Source organism: Amphiprion ocellaris, chromosome 4 (genome assembly GCF_022539595.1).
Source record: "Amphiprion ocellaris isolate individual 3 ecotype Okinawa chromosome 4, ASM2253959v1, whole genome shotgun sequence".
NCBI classification, from domain to species: domain Eukaryota; kingdom Metazoa; phylum Chordata; class Actinopteri; family Pomacentridae; genus Amphiprion; species Amphiprion ocellaris.
The window spans coordinates 4,479,594-4,502,245 of NC_072769.1; the positions used below are offsets into that span (position 1 = coordinate 4,479,594).

Genomic DNA, 22,652 nt, shown 5'->3' on the forward strand with positions numbered 1-22,652 from the left:
GGTAATCAAAATATATCAAAATGCTCCGCAAAAGTCTGAGGGCCTGGAAACGGCGACCAGTGACATGTGACCATTTTGGATGTCTCACCATCAAACAGGAAGTGCTGTATAACTAGCCTGAACATGCTCCAATCTGCCTCAAACTTTACATGTGTGATCAGAGTCCAGCCATAATCACATCCATAGGCCGATATACATTGTCAGTTACAGCGTCACCTGGTGGACATGCTTGTGATACTGAAGGCGCAAGGATGCGAGGACCCAACCAACGCTGCTTGCAGCTTTAATTTGGTTTTGTTTTGTCCCTGCTCTTCTATCTTCTCTTATTTCCTTTTAGTGTGTGGCTGCAGCTCATCCAGTGCTCTATAAAACCCTGGCTCTTCCTTCTCTCAAGGGCCAGATTGTTTTGTCACTTTGCTACTGTCATAGCTGCTCTCTGGTCCTCACCTCTAAACCACCTGAGTGCAATTCTCTAGTGTGCATCGTTGCTAACTGCTGATTCACCACATCTGATTAGCATTTTATTTCTACACCAAACTCCTAGTGATTGCGGACATGTTCACTAAAATGTCTGTGGCTCCTATTAGCACACACTGCACTTTGCAGGTTAATTATTTACAAAGCTGAGTTCTCCACGAGGCATTAAAAGCAACCGTCAATGGACTCACTGACAGATACATTCATCTAATCGTCCACAAACAATTTACCTGCCATACTCCAACGATAGCATTAGCAATGAGGATGAGGAGGATGACGAAGGGTTCGACAAAGGCTGTGATTGTCCCCTCTCCTTCTTCAAACCACGCCAGGGTCTGTGAGACATTAAAAAGGCAGAGGAAAAGTCATGACTCATACACATTTGCTGTAGAATTATTGGGAATTATTGCGTTTGTCTATTTGCTTACAAATGAGATGCATGCAGCCAGCAGTAGGATTCGAACCAACAGGTCTTCAAACTGTTCTAGAATCAGCTCCCAGAGTGACTTCCCTGCACACAACGAGACGCCACACGGACACATTCAGGTCAGGTAGTGATACGATTATAAAGCTGGTGTGATGAGAATAAAACTCCTTTTAGTCATAGAACATCGCTGGCTTCGTCAGTCTATTAAACTGACTAGAAAGTCATTCAGACAGAGACAGACTCTCTGGGATGTTTTTGGATGGATAGTGGTACTGGAATGTGGAAAAATCCATTCCTTAATCACTTCACACAACTCCAAGTACCATTTCCTGTGTCTTTATCCATTTATGTGACGCTTCAGTTCAGACTAGTGGCGTGTTGACGGTGATATGGATGTTGAATGTCATTAGATTAGAAGATCGCTGGCAGGACCTTTACAGAAATGTGACCAGGCATGACGCTGACACATTAAACTGCCGTCAGATTAATGGAGTGGACTTCATGTCTGACAAGGGCTTAGGATAGTGAGGCCATCTTGATCACCTGCCTCCACTGGATTCCTCCCTCTAAACACCTGGATACCCATCTCACAGATTCCCCACTGCCTTGTTAAGATTCATTTAGCCACTATCCTTGTTTTTTCCTGTTTTTGCAACATAACATTACTCTAGTGATTGTCCTTGTCTCATGTTCCTTCATTAGCCTTTAGCTCTTTAGCTTAAGGCACGTTTCCACCAACACCTACTCGACTCGACCTGGTTTAGGTCATTTTCCATTCCAGTTGAGTACCACCTCATCATGGGTGGAATCGTCATAGCACGGCAGCCCGGAAGTCCCTTAACGTCATTTGTGTGTGACACAAATGCAACACAACAATGGAGGACATGGAGGTGATGGTATACCTGCTGCTCATGCTACAGGTCTGGTTGCCATGTTCAAATTTTGCCAAGTTCCGTGAAGTTGCTGTTGCGGGTTTTTGAAAAAAATGGTGGATTTGGCTTTCGTGAAGGAGTCGCTCTCATGTGTCGTCACTCCCTGCCCAATCAGTGGCCTGCACTCTGTAGACGTCACATTATCGGCTCCACTCAGCTCGCTGGGAACCCCGGCCCAGTAGGAACTAAAATAGTAGCTGGTACCAGGTACTACATCCTGATGGAAAACCTCACAAACCCAGTAGAGTCGGGCCGAGTAGGTGCTGGTGGAAAAACGCCATTAGTCTTCTGACATTCCTTGTGGTTAGCTTTGCCGTTTTGTTGTTAGCTTTGTAGCATCTGACTCTAGCTACACTTCCAGTCTCTTGTACTGACCCTCTTTGCTAGCTTCACTTGCTTCTATCGTTAGGATGTAGCTCTGAGTATCTTGTGTTCTGAACCAGGTAGTCATTGGCTTTCTGAGCACCCTGCTAGTCACGCCTATTGTCTGATAGCCTGCTTGTTAGCTTCCTTGAGCATCTTCATGGTGAATTTCTGCACTTGGGTTCTCTGATACCATGACACATCATGAAAGATACAGACGGATCACTCACCTTCCTCCGCTGGTAATTCTGCAAGTAAAAGGAAAAATTTCAATGTCAATTGGGAATAGAAAACTAGACAAAACACTGCTGATTCAGACTGAAGGCACTGTATATTTTATTTTTATTTTTTTAAAGGGCATATTTATCAAATGCATTTGTTTGTTGTAATATAATATTGGTCTGACATGTAATAAACACAGCATAGCGATAACCTGCCTGCTCGCTGAGGGAAAAAAAATTATTGACAGTCTAAGAAAACATAATTGTTTGTACCGTTGGGTCCCCATCTCTCCCTGTTCTTCTTCAGCTGCTCACAGCTCAGACCTGTAGATTCATTCACCCCAAAGAAGCCCAGAACCTCCTCCACCGTCTTTGTATGAGCATTATCCATCACTGTGGACAGAAGGAGGAAGATCTTCGGTTAGCTTCAGCGTCTGTTCATAGGATTTAATGTTTTCTTAATGAATGAAACACTTTTAGACTGTATCAAAAATATACTTGAAAATTCAGTTTTCCTGAGAATTATGTTCTTGTTAATTATGAGTTAGAAGATTGATTGGTACTAATCGTTTTTGTTTGTTTTGTTTTTATTTTATAAAAATTATCACAAAAAGGCACAAAATGACCACAAAAATGCACAAAATGACCTAAAATGTCCACAAAACGGACTGAAAATGACCCAAAAAAGGCTCAAAAAGACACAAAATGACCATAGAAAAACACAAAATGACTCAATGAGACACATAATTATCATATAAAGATACAAAATGATGAGAGAGACACACAAAACAACAACAAAAAGTTGCAAAATGACCACAGACACACAAAATGACCACAAAACACCTAAAATTACCACAGACAGACTGAAAATGGCCACAAAGAGGCACAAAATGACCACAAAAAGACCTAAAATGCCTACAGTCTGAAAATGACCAAAAAAGAAACAAAATAGGCACAAAGACACACAAATCAACCACAAAAAGACAGAAAATGACCACAGAAAAACACAAAATGACTCAGTGAGACAGATAATTATCATATAGACACAAAATAACGACAAAAACACCTAAAATGATCACAAAAGACGTAAAACAAGTTATTTCGGACAATTTTCGAGTCATTTTGGACAGTTTTCTTGTCATTTTCAACAAGTTCTATGTCAGCTCGGATCGTTTCTCATCATTGAGGACAAACCATGTTATTTTGGACTAATTTGCTGTAATTGTGCATCATTTTCGAGTCATCTTGGAGAATTTTCGAGTCATTCTGGACAATTTTTGTGTCTTTGGGACAATTTTTGAGTCATTTAGAACAAATTTCATGTTATTCTGGACTAATTTTTCATAATTATGGATCCTTTTCAAATCATTTTGGACAATTTTTGAGTCATTTTGGACAATTTACGAGTCATTTTCAACAAGTTTTGTGTCAGTTTGGATCGTTTCTTGTCATTTTGGATCATTTTTGTGTCTTTAGGATAATTTTCAAGTCATTTAGGACAAATTGCGAGACTTTTTGTATCATCGTTGACATTTTAGTGATATCCCGTCATTTTTTATTAATAAGTGATTTTTTCCATAATAAATAATGATGGAATTTGTAAAGACATGATTATAATGAACATAAAAAATATTAGTTTTTTTTTACTTTTAATAAAAATGTATGCAAGATATATCGAATGGACTTCAAAAGTCCCTCATAGACTGACCCACATGCTAGAGAGAAAATTAAGACTTCTTTCCCTTAAAAATGACAGTTTATGGATAATCAGAATAGTTGGCAATTCATTTAGTAGCTGAAAACTGATGAATTAATAGTTAGCGCTCTGTGTATTTGCATGTGAAGACTGTTAGATCCAAATAAAACCATCTCTAGACAAGTAGAAACCAGGTGAGACAATTTGGACAAATTTCATGTCATTCTGGACTGATTTTCTGTAATTAAGGATCATTTTCAAGTCATTTTGAACAATTTTTGAATCATTTCGGACAAATTTTGAGTTCCTTTGGACAATGTTCAAGTCACTTTAAACAAATTTCAAGTCATTTTGGACAATTTTCGAGTCATCTCAAACAATTTTCGAGTTATTTTATACAAGTTTTGAGTCATTTGGGATAATTTTGATGTCATTCTGGAGTAATTTTCTGTAATTATGGATCATTTCCAAGTCATTCTGAACAACTGTCGAGTCATTTTGGACAATTTTCGATTCAATTTGGATCATTTTTGTGTCTTTGGGATAATTTTCAAGTCATTTAGGACAAATTTCATGTGATTTTGGACAATTTTCAAGTCATTTTGGACAATTTTCGAGTCATTTTAAGCAAGTTTCGAGTCATTTTGGACAACTTTCTTGTCATTTTCAACAAGTTTTATGTCAGTTTGGACAGTTTCTCGTCATTTTGGATCATTTCTGTGTCTTTGGGATAATTTTCAAGCCATTTAGAACACATTTCATGTCATTCTGGACTAATTTTCTGTAATTATGGATCATTTTTAAGTCATTCTGATGTCAACTATTTGTAAGAGAGCTTGTATGAAGTAGGTAGGCCTTTGTCTTGGCTCTCTAAAGCGAATTTCTGCCCAAACCCCAACAATCATGCGAATGAGAAATTATAATGATACCACTTCCGCCCTGTGTTCTGTATTTTACACACGAACTATCCTGACTTAATCTGCATACATGACGGCATATACATGACATGTTGCTCACGACTGATGCCAGGAATTTAGTATGTTAACGTAATTACCTGGTTATGCGCTCATAATGTCAGACGACAGGTGAAAAACCACCTGTGAGCTACAAGCTAGCAGTTAGCTAATAAGATGTTTGTGTAGCTAGCTAGCCAACACGCCAGTCGGCTAGCAGACGTTAATCCTCCGGAGATGAACAGGTTTCCTACCTGGCCAAGTGTCTCCTGTCCGCTACAGTCTGAGGAGGACGTGGTACATTACAGCTCCATACGATCTGGATTAATTCCTCACAGCATCGGAAAGAAAATAAAGAAAAAAATGGTTTGAAAAAATAATAAAATTGCGTTTCAGGCTATCTAGTTATACTGTGACAGCCGGTCATCACGAACAGAAAACCGTTAAAACAGCATCTCATTCCCCGCGGTAAAGTGCTACCGAATTAAAACGGCTTATTTATGGTAAATGTTGTCTAAATACGGCTCATGACTTCCATTTCATGTGGTTTTACTGCTGCGTATCTGGAGATATAACTGTCAACCTGCCAGGGTACAGCGTCCAAACGTGTCAAAGCAAACACTATTACATACAATTTCCGGTAAAAATTTTCAAAGTAATGACTTCTCCGTAAGAAGTTCTACGTTTTATGATACAATCAAAATGTATATTCCACGCCAGTAATTTTTTTTAGCATTCCTTAAGCAGTTGTGCAACTGAAACCAACATAATGTCCAACTATGGTTTTAATAGTCAAAGAAAGTAATATCATCTGCGGTGTTTGCGGCTAATTCTACTTAACTTGACGCTGTGGTACTATAGGACGTGATTAACCTCGAGCAGAAACCAGAGTCGCTGAGTGGACCAATGGCAGTCCCGGGAATCAGAATGACGCACGACGTTAGCCAATCAGCATGTGTGATCATGTAAAATCCCGCCCACTCAGAGGTCCGCAGTCTCTGTGTCACAGTCCCGGTAATCCCAGTCCATCAGCGGCCGGTTCGTCTGCTGTCGCCGAGTGAATAATTTAAAAAAAAAAAAAAAAAAAAAAGCCTGACCCATCAAAACATAGCCAGAATTATTTTTTTTATAGAACTGAGATGTTTATTACCTCTTTTACCAAAATCCAAAAGAATAATTTTGCCATATCATTTTGTTTATATTTTTTGTATGAAATTTAATCCATTGGGTGTTTTTGGCAACTTTTTGCTCACAACAATCTAAAGCAAAACTCCACTTGCTCCAGTCTACTAATTAGCATTGAGTGAGCTGACCCACTTCATAATAAGAAAATAATATAGTAATAAATAAAAAAAATAAAAAATAAAAAATAAATAAATAAATAAATAAAAAGAAAGAACAAAACAACAAACTGCAGGAAGCTTAGACTCCAGCTATCAGTAGGTTCTCACACTCAACATCCATCCATCCATCCATTATCTATACACCGCTTAATCCTCACTAGGGTCGCGGGGGGGGGGGGGGGGGGGGGGGGTGTGCATGCGTGGGTTCTCTCTGGGTACTCTGGCTTCCTACCACAGTCCAAAAATATGCTGAGGTTAATTGATTATTCTAAATTGCCTGTAGGTGTTAGACAAAGGGCAAGAGAAGAACAAGTTTTAATTTCACATCACAAAAAAACCCCCCCACAAGTATCTACAAGTAGTAGAAAATAGTAAAACCTTGCATTTCAGGATTGTCATTAATGAGCATTGTTAGTAAGAGATTGGTCACTATAAATAATGTGACAGAACAACAGAACTGTACATGTCAGTGTAAATCTTTTTAATAACATCAGAAAATTTCTCCATAACCCAAAAGTGAAACTTCTAATAAAAAATGGTATAAAATGCCTAATTAAAGTAAAAAACAAAAACAAAACACAAGTCTACTAGTGGTAAGTAGAGTTCAAAACAGTCAAGCATGATTGAAAAAAAACAATGAAGTGCCGGTAATGAGCACAAAACCTGACACATTAAATTTGTCTGATTAAAGATGCCAGTTATTTTTCCAAGTCGGCTGCCAAATTTATCTCCTGGAAATGCTTTTTCTACTACCAGTGGAAGTGTTTGGTAGATAACAATTTGCATAAAAGTTACAGAATCAGTAATAACAACATGACAAATACCACTGAATTCAATCCAGCAGACAAATTAGCAACATTCAGGTTTTGCTAAAACACCAAAACACATCAAATACAACAGATTCAGTCCAATAAAGCCGACATGCTGTGACTTTGTTCTGCTCTGGAAATGGAAAATAATTGTATTTCTCTCTGAAATGGTTCATTAAGGATATGGTTTACTGATCTATTAGTCATGGAGCATGGACTCTCAGAAGTTCCCTTCGCCAAGGAGCTTACCACAGTGTCTTGTGTCAAGGGACATTCTATCAATCTTAGATCATGAATTTCTGTGGTATTTGCCTTTGGTGTTGCCCTCATCTATTAGTGTTATCGAACACGAGCTTTCACTGCTCGTGATAATATTCTAAAGTGTCATGATGAGTCCAGTTTGATTGATACCCAGTTGACTGAAGAAAATCGAGACGTATTCTTCGCTTGGAGACATCCATCCTCTACCTTTTTGGAGGGAGTGTTAACGCTTTTCTTCTTTTTGAGATATGTGCACATATTTGGTGTTAATTGTGATTATTAGGATCAAGGGTTTAACCTTTAACTAAATTACATCTTGAGCATTTTTCTGGACATACAACTAGGTTCATGCTCTTCGCCGTACATCTAGTCTGTTTATCCAATACCATTCAAGTCCAATGCAATGCCTTGTTTTTTTAGTGTTTCCTTTTCTTTTCTTCTCGAGGTTTTATCAGAAATAAAGGTCTGGTATCTTGTCTTCTTTCTTCTGTCTTCCTCAGAAAGGATATTCACTCCACAGACTGAAAGGTAAAAAACACAATAATTACTGATCGAAGAAGACCAACAATATTATGACGAATGTGCAAAAGTTAGGGCCTCGTTTCTAAATGTTCACTTGTACACAAACTTTAAATTAGGAGGCACCTCTGTAATCTAAAACATTTAATAACACAGCTCTCTGTGCTTGAAACCAAATCCATCTTACATCCACTCTAGATGGAACAATCTTAAGACATGTTTGTTCAGCATATTTTTTTCCACAACCAACTACGAGCATCAACATCATGGAATATATCAGAGTTTTAATGGCAAAACAAGCATTAGCACTCTTAGTGGAGCAGATAACTAAAAAAATTCTTCAAATGGTGACACAAGCATGAAATTTTGCACAGATACCCTCCTGGATATACTCTTTCAGATTAGGGTCCTGGCCACGTGAAAATTCAAGATGGTGACCTTTTTTCAAGATGGCCGCCATCAGTATCTGGCAATCTCACACCGAGACCATATATCTGTTGAAATAAACATGCTTTTTCCATTTAAATGAACTTTAAATCATGGGATTGTGATCATGAACTGTTTCCCACAATCTACCATGTCATTCAAGATTTAAACAAAGAAGACCTCCAAATTGTTCATTACATGTTTGACTGTAGCAACTGAATGAGCTGGATCTGGCAGGAGAGGAAGCAAAGAAGTAATGGTAACTTCAAATTCAGGGCTTCTCTTCATTGAAGCATGATGTGCTGACCATGTTAGGTTCAATGCATCATCAACTTCTTGTGTCACTAAGACCTTGTCCAGCCACTGGTACTCTAGTGCCAGTTGTGGCCCCAGAATATCTGTGGGTGGTTTTGGCATTGCAGTACCTGGTGGAACAGGATTTGTTGTCCGGAAGGAAGCTGGAGAGATATTTGTGAATGTATCAGGAAGTTCAGGTACTGACTTCACTTTCTCAGGCCCAAACCTGAGTTGCCCTTGTTCCTGTCCACTATTATCCTTTGTGGGATGTTGGAACAGAGAGATACTTGTGCCATGAAAGGAGGTAGTTGCAGTTGTTGCAGAGGGATTGTGATCAATGTTATCCATCACTGCAGTAGTGAACAACCCTTTCCGCAGCACTGGAGGACAGACCACACCCTCCTCAACATACTTGCTGACTGTTGCATCTCCAAGTTGAGCAGAGATCTCCAGCACTCTGTCATAAGAGATACTGAGACCATGATCGAACATCTCAACCAGATTCCTCTTTCTGGTTTTGGCATAAACAGAGAGCCCCATGTACACGGGAAATGGGGTCTCTCTGTCTTTGGAATGCCTGTGAGTTGCTGCTCCTTCCTTGTAGCGGGAATAGCAGTTGAATTGCATAAGTTGAGCAATTGCCTGGTCTGACTTTGATGCCCCGAATCTCAGCTGTGATTTTATGTCAGCACCATGCTCAACCATCCCCACAAATTGAAGCAGAAGGGGAGGTATAGCATTTTGCACACAACCCTCAGCAAATGTACCTTCAAATCTAGACTTGTGGTCAAGTATACATCTTCTGAGGATCTTTGCTGCTTTAGCAATGATAAGTGCATCTGAAAGATCTGTGGATTGAGCAAGCGCTTTGCCTACATCTTCCTGAAATGTAAGTATCACTTCTTTATGATCTTCGCCAGATCTGTGAGCCTCAAGTTCTGGAATTTCAGCCAATAGCTTTTCTTTCAGTCTAGTGGAATTCACATTTGGTGAGTCCACCCCCAGCTGTTCCAGATGCTTTTGGTACATGTGGCAGATATCTGGCATGCAAAATGTGACTGGTCCTTCTGAACATAGGCTGCTTTCAACAAGGTATGCAACCAATTCTAAGATCACCATTGGATACACATCTGGTTGTGACTTAGTGTCACGTTTCTCAAGGTTCCTCCGGTGTGCCCTTTCCCTGTTGTAGAGGGCCCGAAGGCAAACATTGTGGTACTTGAACTCCTGTGCAATGACATCACCACCAGTCAATCTTGCAAGAAGCTTACCATCACCAAGCATCTCTGCAATGTCGCGCAGCCTCTTGTCTAGGCCCGTTGTACTGGCCTCTCTGAGGTCTGATGCAGGTGCCACTTTTTCACAGAAAATGCATGTCTGACTGTCATGACTTTTTTTGCCGCAGTTTTGACTGACAAGCTCCAGTCTCAGTTTCACTGGTTTGACTACTGGAATGGCGCTTTTGTGCCCGTTGCAATTTAATGTTGTTGAACAACAAGCGACAGCTCACATGGTATTTTGCCATATTTTTCCTGAGTGTGGCTTCTATGCCATCACCTTCATCCAGCCTCGTTGGATCTATTCTCAATGGCATGTCATTGATTTCACTGAACATGGGAATGTTCCTTGCCAGCATTTTGTATCCATCATGTTCTGGGGCATGATGACTCGGAGTGGATGTCAGGCCCTCACCTCTTTTGTCCTTCTGGCAAAGGCAACACAAGCTCCAATTTGTTTTCCGATTGGCAGATATCACATTCGCTTCTGCCATGATGTCTCTTGATTAAGGCCGAGGGGCTATCCTTTTACCACCCTAATCAAATTGTGCACACATTACTGTATGGGATTCAACTAGGTTCGGTTGCCCTACACCTAGCCCGATCATTCATCCAGTGCTATTTAAGTCCCGTGTGATCTGTACACCATCCGGGTAAGTACATGAACATTTGGTGAGACATGCATAGCCCCCTTACCCTTGGCTCGGCTCTCCCGCGCTGGCACATCCTGTCAATTCAGGTGCGACTCTCTAACTAGTATCTAATAACTAAAAAACTACAGTTTAGTAGCTACATGATATGGGGCTGTTAGAAAGCATTTGGGACACTAAACTATGCATATACTACTACAACTAGTCTAATACTGCAGTGTTAGTAAAGCTAGATCAGTTGACACTGAACCCCATGCCGAGTTACACAGCAGTGATTGACACCAGTGTGCCCTGGTTGTGTGCTGACAATCACTCTTTTGTTTTTTTTTTAAAAATTGCAATCACAGTCACAACTGTAGTTTATAAAAAACGGTTGAATGGGATCTGCACCACACCAGCCAAGATCCACATCCAGAAACGATTGCATGTGTGTGTTAAATATGCTCAATTTACAATGGATAAATCGTAATTTTCAAGGAGTAGCAGCCATTTTGGGCACCACATTGAAGGCTAACCTTCTTAAATTTATATTAGAGACAACAAAATCTGTAAAATTAGCATATAAGAGCATAAACATGGTTCACTTGGAAAATTAAATTAAGAAAAGAGGGAAAATAAAAAATTGTCACATTCGGGCAGCCATCTTGGAAAATGGCGGCCATCTTGAATTTTTGGCGTGGCCAGGACCCTTTTCTAAAAGAGAGGACATTAAAGCATATTTGTGGAGAATTTCATGCTTGTGTCACCATTTGAAGGATTCTTATGAAATATGCAGTTAACCGCTGCACTATCTTGATGTGTTATGTGTTCTCTCAAAATTATCTTTAACCAGTATGTGGGCATCATAAGCCCTTTTCAGACATGGAACATTGTTGGCTTCATTAATCTGCTAAAGCAGGGAGTCGAAATTCAAAACACGCATTAAGACCAGATGAACAATTGGTTGGTGTCCAAGGTGGGGTGGCCTGTGAGGGATGTGATAAGTAAATGTACACACTATAAGGTTATACACAGGTACTACTATACACCAGTTAAGCTTCATAAGATAGGATTAATGAGAGACAACATATGTTGGAGATATATGAATGCCACAGGCTCTTATTTTCATCTTTTGTGGAATTGTTCTCTGGTTTTCCCTTTTTGGCAACAAGTCATTAAAACCATTGGAGACTGGTTAACCACACCACTAACAGAGTCTCCCCAATTACGTCCAATTGGAGACAGATCCCTGTTACCACCAGGGATGTCTAAAGCAGAGTCTGCCCTGGCATTAGCTGGGTTTATCACTGCAGTAAGAATTATTGTTAGACACTGGAAGTAAGGTTCAGTTTTACAGACTGAAGTTAATGACAGATAGTGCATCTTTTGAAGAGGTGGTAGGGGTAAATTCTACCAGGTTTGGTCTCACGTCCTACATGTTATTCAATGTGAACTGTCTAGTGCCCCATAATTATTGTTATTATATTGGGATAGCTGTGGGATACGGAGATGTTTAGAGCGAGCTTCACCATCAAGGCGGCCTATGATGTCCTACCATCACCCAAGAACCTCAACCAATGGGATGGTGAAGACCCTACATGCTCACTCTACCCGACTCCAGCTACACTCAAACACATCTTATTGGGCTGCAAGACCAGCCTAGTTCAAGGCTGTTACACCTGGCGGACGCAGCGGATGAGTGTTAATGCCCTTTCACCCACATCGACCTGATGGCAAGAAACAACATTTGCCCGAGAGGGTGAAGGTCCTCTTGGGTGGCCCCAGATCCTGGGTAGATGAGATTGGAGGATGCTGGTAGACCTGGACCAAAAGATCTGCTACCCACCTGAGATCACATCTACCATCTTGCGACCAGACCTGGTGCTGTGGTCAGCTTCGTCTACATCATTGAACTCACAGTGCCCTGGGAGAGCTCAGTAGAGGAAGCCAATGAGCGCGAGAAGCTGAGATATATGGAACTTGCCACCGATGCAGAACAGCAAGGCTGGAAGGTGAGGGTCCGACCAGTAAGTAGGCTGCAGAGACTTCGTAGCCACCTCGACATCCACACTTCTCCTGGAGATGGGAGTACACGAGAAGGCCCACTGGCAGGCGATCAAGGTACTCTCCAGAGTTGCTGAAAAGGGAAGTCAGTGGCTGTAGATGAAGAGAAAGCACTCCACCTGGGTTTTCAGGCGAGTCGATGGCATCTAGGGGGTGAACCTGGGATTCACTGCTGAACCCTCTGGAGGTGTCGTGGGCCGATCAGCGAAACACCAATGAAGGAGGGCGCCCACTTGATAACCCAGAGGATGCTCTCACCCACTGGACCATCCCACAGAGTCTGAGGTGTCTCATGTATGCAAGAAGGGATGTCAACATCTAGTCCTACACAACAGATCAGCTTTATCATCAATCATTATTTGATCTAAACATCCAGAGCTTTGGAGCAGCTTGTAGCTGGAGTTGGGGCATCGTTTCGGGGATGAGGTGGGCAAACTGTACAGGCCCTAAAGAGTCCATCCTTGACTTAATGTGCCATTCCACTGGAGTTCTATCAGGTCCATCTGGATGTTTTCAGGCACTTTTTGCATTGCTGAGCAGTTGAAAATTCCATTTCTTGCAATTCAAAGTCAGCAAAGCGATGTGTGAACTCAATACAGAGTGTGTCCAGTTCATCAGTGAAATGCGCAACAGGGAACACCGTGGTGGTGACTTGGTTTGACATCACGGAAAGCGAGCCAAGTTCATCATACATGTCTACGATCACACAGTCCCAACCCTGGAGCTGAAGTTTTAGTGTACAGACACGCCAACTCCGACCTCCACTTTATATTCTTTACTTATGGCCACATTACCTCCACAAACAAGGCACACAGGTTTACCGGCAATGTCGACCAACACATACTCTGCCTTCAAAGTCCATTTTTAATCATTTCTTTTGGGGGTTAGCTTAAACGTGTGCCCTTCTTCTAACTGGTGTGTCGCTCCAGGAGCAGGGAGGAAGAGTTGGGGCTCACAGGTCTTTCTGTTGTGCTGCATTATGGGACTTGTAGTATGAGCAGAGTGGAGGCCACATACTGACGGGTTATCAATAATAATCATCTCGTGGGGCGGATATAACTGCGCCTTGTCGGCATCATAGTCATTCAGACAGTGACTTTTTTGTTCATGTTTATTCTGTTAATGCAGTCGATTAGCCGGGTAACTGCCAGGGAAGTGATGTTGTTCAGTCTGGTTTCCACAAAGCACACCACAAAAGCCCTGCGGGGATACGTGCACCTGTGTGTGTGTGTGTGTGTGTGTGTGTGTGTGTGTGTGTGTGTGTGTGTGTGTGTGTGTGTGTGTGTGTGTGTGTGTGTGTGTGTGTGTGTGTGTGTGTGTGTGTGTGATTTACCTCTGGCTGTATTCAGGGTCAGTGCACATTTGCAGCAGCTCTCTGATCTCCTCAGGTGGGTTTAGGTCATGAAGCTTTGCTCTCTCCCACCTCTCCAGTCTGCTGATACCTGAGAGAAGAGAGGACAGGATTCAGCGATCTGTGTGAGCTGTTAGGTCCACCATATCGATCAGTTCTTCAGAAAAGTCGTGAATACCCACAACTTTCATGCATGTATGAATCATTTTACAAGAAGATAACAGAATATTGTAATGGACTGATGTTGTTGTTGACGAAAATGACAGAAAAAGATGCAAAAATGAAGCAAAATGATTCAAGAATGACATAAAAAGACATAAAACTGACACAAAAGACGCTGAAATGACACAAAAATGACACAAAATGTTGTAAAAATGACAGGAAAATGCTAATTTTTACACAGAAGGATGCTAAAAAGAAGCAAAAGATTGCAAAAATGACACTAAAATGACACAAAAATGACACTTGAAAAAAGGACAGAAAATGGATGAAAATGACATAAGAGGACACAAAAAAACATGGAAAAAGTTGCAAAAATGACACAAAATGATGCTAGAATGACATAAAAAGACATAAAACTGATGCAAAAGATGCTAAAATGACAAAAACTTGCAAAACTTCAGCAAAATGATAATAGAATGACAGAAACTGACATGAATGCTGCTAAAATTACACAAAAACGACGCAAAATGTTGCAAAAGTGACAGAAAAGTGCTGATATTTCCACAAAATTATGCTAAAATGACCCAAAAATAACACAAAAAGACCCAAAAGGTTTGCAAAAATGACACTAAAATGACACAAAAACAACACACATTGTTGCAAAAAGGACAGAAAACTGTTGAAAATGACATTAAAAAGATGCAAGAAGTTGCTAAAATGACACAAAATGACACCAGAATGACACAGAAAGCTATTTTTCTCAGCTGTTCTACCTGTGCATGGCCCAAATCTCCAGTCCAGGTCGAACTGTTGGAGCTTCTGCAGCTCCTCCTCTCGGATTGTTTCAGTTTGATCCTCTGCTCCAATGAAAAGAACAGAAAGTCAAGTATCAGAGATCCATCGCCGAATTTAGCGTGAACTAAAGCGCTTTAAAATAAAAACTGAATATTTTTCTTCTTTCTCCTGCCAAACAAAACAAATAAAAGCATTTCAAACAGAGGTCTTCCTCACCATTCTGTGAAGGTGGAGGACTTGGCGTCTTCTCCTGCTTCTCAGCTGTCCGTGCTTTCTTCACCACCTTGAACGAATCGGTTATTAATCCACGCCTGGTTGTCATGACGACCGATCTAGAACACACAAGTGCCGCTAAGTAGATGAACCTGTCCAATCAAAACACAGCTCGGTCACACAGTGGGTCAATCTATAACTGAGGGACTAAAAATGTATTTTATGTTCATTATGATCATGTCTTTACAAATTCCATAATTTATTATGTAAACAATCACTTATTAATAAAAAATTACTGGATATCACTAAAATGTCAACTATATCATCGAAAATTATCCCAAAGACACAAAAATTATGCAGAATGACGAGAAAAGATCCAAGCTGACATAAAACTTGTTGAAAATGACTCAAAAATTGTCCAAAATGACATGAAAATGATCCATAATTACAGAAAATTAGTCCAGAATGACATGAAACTTGTCCTAAATAACTTGAAAATTATCCCAAAGACACAAAAATGACCCAAAATGATGAGAAACGATACAAGCTGACATAAAACTTGTTGACAATGACGCAAAAAATATCCAAAATGATTCGAAAATGATCCATAATTACAGAAAATTTGTCCAGAATGACTCACGTTATTTCTTTTTTGGTCATTTTCAGTCCGTTTTGTGGTCATTTCAGGTCTTTTTGTGGCCATTTTCAGTCTGTTTGTGGTAATTTTAGGTGCTTTGTGGAGTTAGGTAAAGTTGGCAAGATATTCACAGATTCGGACTTCCGGCATCAATAACTCATGAGTTAATATCAACCCTTGGTTTGATATTAAATTTAAAAAATCTGAATTTTAAGGAATTTTTGTAGTAAATAAAATTCAATCACTTTACTCTTAAACACTGCAGAAAAAATAAACTCCATCCAACCATCAAAGGGGTCCTGCTGATCATACCTTCAGGTTTTTCCTTCCAAGTATTGTCCGTACAGTCCTTAACTTGGAAAATATTATTAGCAGTTTAACATTATGGTTTAAATGAATCAGTTAACGCTGCAGCCTTGTAAGAAGGCGTCTTACTGTCTTTCTTCCCAGTCATCAGCACTTGAGGAGACAGTCTAAACAGTTTAGTTTGGTATATTGGTGTTATCTGATCCTCTCTTTGTTGAGGATTCCAGGTTCCATTACTATTCAGTATCATGTATTTGGACAAACAGGTGCACTATGGATCTAAAAATATAGCACCACATACATCAAGAAAAGAGCCTTCAAAGCTAATTTACTCATAATCCTTGAACTTCACACACTAAATATTGTGCACAACTTCACATGGCAATTAACAACCCAAATAAAATAAAATTCAGTTACATTTGGTTATTAATGTTCCACAATCTACCAAAAAAATGGATGAGCGCTTTTATCTGTTACAACAAAAAATATTTGAGATATATAACAACAATTTCAAAACTAATTTAAAAAATCCTTAAAATCATGAAAAATAGTTAAATATCAAATCAAGAGTTGTAGTATGATCAACAGGAGCCAACTGATAGTTAGACAGTGTGTAATCTTTCTGCAGTACATAAGAGTGAAGTTATTGACTTTTATTAATAAAATAATAATAATAATGAAAATTCCTTAAAATTCAGATTTTGTATATAGTATCAAACCAAGAGTTGTAGTATGACCAGCAGGAGACAATTGAAGCCTCCAATGATTTTGATGACACTACAGTGCGTAAGAGTGAAGTTATTGTATTACTAATAAAATAATAATAAAATAATAAAATTCATTAAAATTATGAAAAAATGTTTTTATATCAAACCAAGAATTGCAGTATGACCAGCAGGAGACAATTGAAGGCTCCAGTGATTTTGGTGACACTAAAATGCATAAGAGTGAAGTTATTGAATTTTATGACTAACAAAAATAATAATAAAATAATAAAAATTCCTTAAAATTCAGATTTTGTATTTAGTGTCAAACCAAGAGTTGTAGTATGACCAGCAGGAGACAACTGATGGCTGCAGTAAATTTGGTGACACTACAGTGTATAAAAGTTAAGTAATTGACTATTTGTGTCTCTCTTCGCTGTTGCAGCGGTTTTGCTATTTGCAGACGGTCCCTGTTCACGTGTCGCACAGCCAGCTGCTCATAGCCATCAATGTTATTTCTGCAGCTTGAAAGACAGCTACTTTTGATTAAACTGGCCTTGTAGCACATTGTCTAGCTTACAACGATGGGAAAGAGGCACCGTTTATGATTTTACAAGGTATATCTCATGAGTTATTGATGCAGGTGTTCCAGTTTAACTGGTGATCAGGTTAACTGGCGATAGTTTCCGTCTCCAGATGTTTCGTTCGCAGATTCGTCACGATCAGACCTGGATTTACGTGAAATAAAGACACCAGATAAAGAAAACCTCGCCGAAAAACGCCGGCATCACTACTTAATAAAGTCTATATCCATGTAAATATCATCTACAGACAGTAAAAAGAAATGTGCGGGCCGAAATAAAATACACGTATTTTTCCAAGTACGGTGAGAGGATTCGAAACCACGTAATCCAGCGATAAAATTACGAGACCACCGTTTTACTCATTGTGCTACCAATCAGCTCGACAAGTATTCTGCTTCATCCATATAGATCACTGCCATCCTGCCAGGTGTTTAACACCTGGTGATTGTTCAGGAATCACGCCCATGTCAACTGGGGATAGACACAACTTAACACAGGCTGCCTGGTTAAGAACGAGTCACAAAACTATTTATTGTCTCACCAAGAAAACCCACAACATGAAAGCACGTCCACTGCTGTGTTGTGTGTTAGTTTGTGTGTTCAGTGGAACAGATCCAGAGCAGAACTTCGAGCTGAACTCGGGTTTGTTCTCAGAAACACTCAGACCCTCAGCAGCCTCCCATCAGAACAACACGCAGCACAACATTAGCTTGATTTGCTAAAATGCATCGGAACAAACTGAGACCACGTTGTTTAAACTAGTCACTCAGAAAACAGTAAAAACTCGTTCAGTCATCCACGTCCTAACCGTCATTCAGAGCACTTTAACCACTGACAATATTTTAAAAAAAATAATAATAAAAAAGGGAAGGGAAGTAAAGGGATTTGATCTGGTCAAAACAAACAATGGTTTATTCGTCGTATCAGGGAGCCATGAGCACCTATTGGATGTACTGAAGTAGACTACAGTCACATTTGAACGTTACAGCTACAGATATTCCTGTTGGACTCTGAAGATATTGTGCTGCCATATTTGTATTTGAAGTTCTCCTCTGGATCTGTTCCACTGAACACAAACTAACACACAACACAGCAGTGGACGTGCTTTCATGTTGTGGGTTTTCTTGGTGAGACAATAAACAGTTTTGTGACTCGTTCTTAACCAGGAAACCTGTGTTAAGTTGTGACTATCCCCAGTTGACATGGACGTGTTTCCTGAACAATCACCAGGTGTTAAACACCTGGCAGGATGGCAGTAATCTATATGGATGAAGCGGAACGTTTGTCGAGTTGATCGGTAGCACAATGAATAAAACGGTGGTCTCGTAATTTTATCGCTGGATTACGTGGTTTCGAATCCTCTCACCTACTTGAAAAATACGTGTTTTTGATTTCGGCCCGCACGTTTCTTTTTACTGTCTGTAGATGATATTTACATGGATATAGACTTTATTAAGTAGTGATGCCGGCGTTTTTCGGCGAGGTCTTCTTTATCATCTTCTTTATCTTTATTTCACGTAAATCCAGGTCTGATCGTGACGAATCTGCGAACGAAACATCTGGAGACGGAAAGTATCGCCAGTTAACCTGATCACCAGTTAAACTGGAACACCGGAAGCCCGAATCTGTGAATATCTTGCCAACTTTACCTAACTGCAGAATTATGTAGAACCGATGGGGTCATTATTTATAGCAGAAAGGCGTTCTTAAATTCGGCACAATCAACTAAAAGTAGAAATGAGAATTAGCACTTCTGTCATGTGATCGTTTTGATCCTCCATGTTCGACTGAAAACAGATCCAGCTTTGATAACACATTTAGTCCATCTATCTAAATAAAGTTCCACTAGAAGCTCTGTTTTAAAGTCTACTAGAGGGCAAATTAAACTTGGACCTTACCTTCTCACTGGAAACAAGAATCTTTAAGAGACGTTTCTCTTTCTGCTAAAATGATTTCTCTTCCTGCAACAAACCGAACAACAACGACGGCTGTTCCTCGTTTGGTTCGATGGCCGGTTTAAAGAGGCATTACCGCCCCCTACTGGACTGGAGTATAGAAAAATGGCAGACAATAGAGTCAACCAGTGGCGGTTCTAGAAAAAAGCATTTAGTCATACATAAAGCTTTTTGTGCATTATTAGAATAGAACAGAACATCCTTTATTAGTCCCACAACGGGAAATTTTCAACATCACAGCAGCAAAGTGACAGTAAGAAAAATCAAGAGAACACATCTATAAATTAAAGACTTAAGATATACACACTATATATACAACATAAATGAAAAATATAAATTATACTAACACAGAAGTGTTAATGATGAACCGTGTGGTCACTGCAGTGAACAGTCATTACAATCTTTAAAGTGCTGAACTTGTTGGGGCTCTTATTGTGATCCCTGAGGACGTAAAAAATAAAAATGCTTGCAGATTTGTACATCTGTCCTTATGTAACAGTGTCAGTAGTGCAGCAGTGGTATAATTATTAATTAGGGCATTATAAAATACCATGTATATTTTATTTTATTTGTTCTTGTCCTACTAAGATGAAATTGGCTGCACTAATTTCTCCTGATACGTCCTGCTGCCTTTTACCTGACAAGGGTGATAACTCTCTTTTCTTTTTGGTTCCTTGCCTGTCTTCTTCTGGGCCTTGCTCCTGGAGGGGTCACTGGTCTACCTAACCCAGGCGAGGCGACAGATTTCAGATTTCCTGCAAAGATGCTTGAGGTCTATAGATGGAAGTAAGGTTTCTAATGAAAATGATGGTGATGAAGTTAGAAGATAACCTAATGATCATTGGGTCCTACTGAATGGGACTAACCTCATGATGATGAGTGGCAGGAAGGCAGAGAACAATAAGTCACTCGCTCTCTCTTGCCCCTAAAGTTGCCTCAAAATCAATACAAATCTCTTTGAACAGTTCTGCAGCCTTCTTCAGTGGTATTTCCCTCCACCCTAACAGACCACTTACAGTGTAACTTTCACTATAATTTAATCTGGGGTAAATGTGTGTGTGTGTGTGTATTGTGTTACTCATGTTGTGGGGACATAAATCTGTTTACAGTTTACATTGTGAGGATCTGCCTCCCTTCTGTGGACAGAAAGCAAGTCCCTACAATGTAAATGATTGTATTTTAAAGTCCCTCTCCGGTTATTAATCCCTAAAAATCATCTGTGTGTACCTCTGTTGTGTATTTTTTTGCCCATGAAATAATCCCTTTCTATGTTAAAGTGACTTAAATGTATGTGTGCATTGTTTTATTTTGATGTTCCTTCCCACTGTCGCTGACTGCTTGCTCATAGGGAATCCAAAGGTAACTTTGGATTGTTGAGTTGTCTGTTCTTTGTTTAAAATTTGTAAGGTCTTGTTGACTGTTTATCTCCCTCAAAATAACCACTCTTTGCCATGATGACACCTTGTACACTCTTGGCATTCTCTGGATGAGCTTCATGAGGTAGAACCTGAAATGGTTCTCCAACAGTCTTGAAGGAGTTCCAGAGATGCTGAGCACTTGTTGGTCCTTTTGCCTTCACTCTGCGGTCCATCTCATCCCAAACCATCTGGATTGGGTTTAGGTCAGTTGACTATGGAGGTCAGGTCATCTCTATCATCTCCTTCTTGGTCAGATAGTCCTTCCACAGCCTGGGGATGTGTTTGGTGTCATTGTCCTGTTGGAGAATAAATGATGGGTTAGGGTTTGGTTCCAACTAAACCAAACCAAACCGGATGGGATGGCCCACCTCTGCCATGGATATGAGCGAAGCTTTCCTTGAGTCTTCAGGCTGTGCCTCATCAGCAGAGAACATGTTAACCAGGTTAAGGAGTTCCTTGAAGTGCTCTTTTCACTGCCTAAAAATATCCATATTCCAGGTGAGCAGTTCTCCCCCCCCCAGCTGAACACAACCAGGACCAAACCGTACCTACCCTCTCTGAGGCGTTGGAAGGTTTGCCAGAACCTTCTCAAGGTCAACCTTGCTCATAGCCTGTTTGAACTCTTCCCACTCCTGGGATTGTGCTTCTGCAGCTGTTGCAGCACTGACCATTTTGGCCAGCCAGTACCTGTCTGCTGCTTCATTACACCTCTTAGCCAATCAGGTCCAAAAAGCCTCCTTCACCACTGGCATCCACCAGCAGGTTTTCAGGCTGCTGTCATGACAGATAAAAGTTACCTGTTGGCCACTATTTAATGATAGTGAATGTAGTCATATCAAAGCATTTTAGACATTGTAGGCTACGCTACATATGTAAAACTAATGCATTTTACATAGACCTGGGCTATAAAACAATAGTGATATATATCGCTGACAGACTGCTCATCAAAAGTATTAAAAAAATTTGAATCCTTGACAGTCTCACTTACATGTGCCTGATGGACACTACTATGTAAGTATGTAAATAAAAATCAAAGTGTGTGCTCCCTACCTGGCTCTATGATGTCCAGTGATAATGGAGACCTTTCGTTCTCTGTTGACCCGTCCACAGCTTCCATGTAGATCTAACACACTTGAGGACTCTTGTCGCTCCCATTAATGCTAACAGACCTCCCCCAGTGGAGGCTGTGGCAGGCAGGGAACAGTTTCACAGTCATGTATAATGTTGTTTCTCAAACCACCTCCCAGCTAAGCACTTTTCATGGCCTATTCTGAGGGCTGAAGGACTTCATATCAAGATGTGCACGGAGGCTGGTACGGGGTTTTGGTCTTGGTTTGGTGTGGTGGCTTCACAATGGTTGCCTTGCATGTATCTCTATATCCAATGCCAATGGAAGGTTTATATCTGCAATCTAGATCTGCTGTGTCCATTCCCATGATCTTTCCTCCCAACTTTCTCCACAGAAAAAAAGGAATCAATAAAATTTTACCATTTCCTAGTTCTCATCCAATGAAAGTCCATTAACTCCCCATCATAAAGGACTGCTGTTTAATGGAGATGTTCAGGGAGTCTAGAATGCATTAGACTGAAGACAACTGTGATTGAATTAGCGTGAAATGCTATCTCCTCGTATTCGGAGGTGAAGACAGATCCATGGGGCTGATATGAGCATTTTATAAAGAAGGAGTTGACTGTGGTCCTCCTTTGACATCATAGATATAATGTAGATTGAATCTTTAAATACTTATCATAGAATTGATCAGCTACAATGCACTGATTATGTAATAGAAGCTGTATTTTGTTAACAGGACATTTCCATGGTTGCAATTTATC

General features: G+C 40.1%; 2 protein-coding genes across 3 annotated transcripts in view; both read right to left on the reverse strand.

Annotated features, from left to right (window-relative positions):
- Positions 1-5,764, reverse strand: part of si:dkey-28b4.8 (sarcoplasmic/endoplasmic reticulum calcium ATPase 2) — a 30,850-nt gene extending 25,086 nt beyond the window's left edge. Inside the window, exons 1-5 of the mRNA XM_055010003.1 lie at positions 5,324-5,764; positions 2,694-2,813; positions 2,430-2,447; positions 906-988; positions 708-812 (exon numbers count right to left, since the gene is read on the reverse strand). Coding sequence (XP_054865978.1) covers positions 708-812; positions 906-988; positions 2,430-2,447; positions 2,694-2,811 — 324 coding nt within the window. The 5' untranslated portion in view covers positions 2,812-2,813; positions 5,324-5,764. The remainder of the gene's footprint in view (positions 1-707; positions 813-905; positions 989-2,429; positions 2,448-2,693; positions 2,814-5,323) is intronic.
- A 1,106-nt stretch (positions 5,765-6,870) lies between these two features.
- pold4 (DNA polymerase delta 4, accessory subunit) lies at positions 6,871-19,480 on the reverse strand. 2 transcript variants are annotated; one of them, XM_023273559.3, is made up of 5 exons: positions 19,345-19,480; positions 15,219-15,334; positions 14,981-15,064; positions 14,028-14,136; positions 6,871-8,003 (listed from the first exon to the last, which is right to left on the reverse strand). In XM_023273559.3, exons 2-5 carry the CDS (start codon positions 15,322-15,324, stop codon positions 7,979-7,981), a joined length of 324 nt encoding a protein of 107 aa, XP_023129327.2. In that variant the 5' UTR covers positions 15,325-15,334; positions 19,345-19,480; the 3' UTR covers positions 6,871-7,978. The 2 variants fall into 2 exon arrangements, with proteins under 2 accessions (XP_023129327.2, XP_023129326.2); XM_023273558.3 differs by having other exon boundaries at positions 15,219-15,367; positions 19,345-19,460.
- Between the last annotated feature and the right edge of the window lie 3,172 nt (positions 19,481-22,652).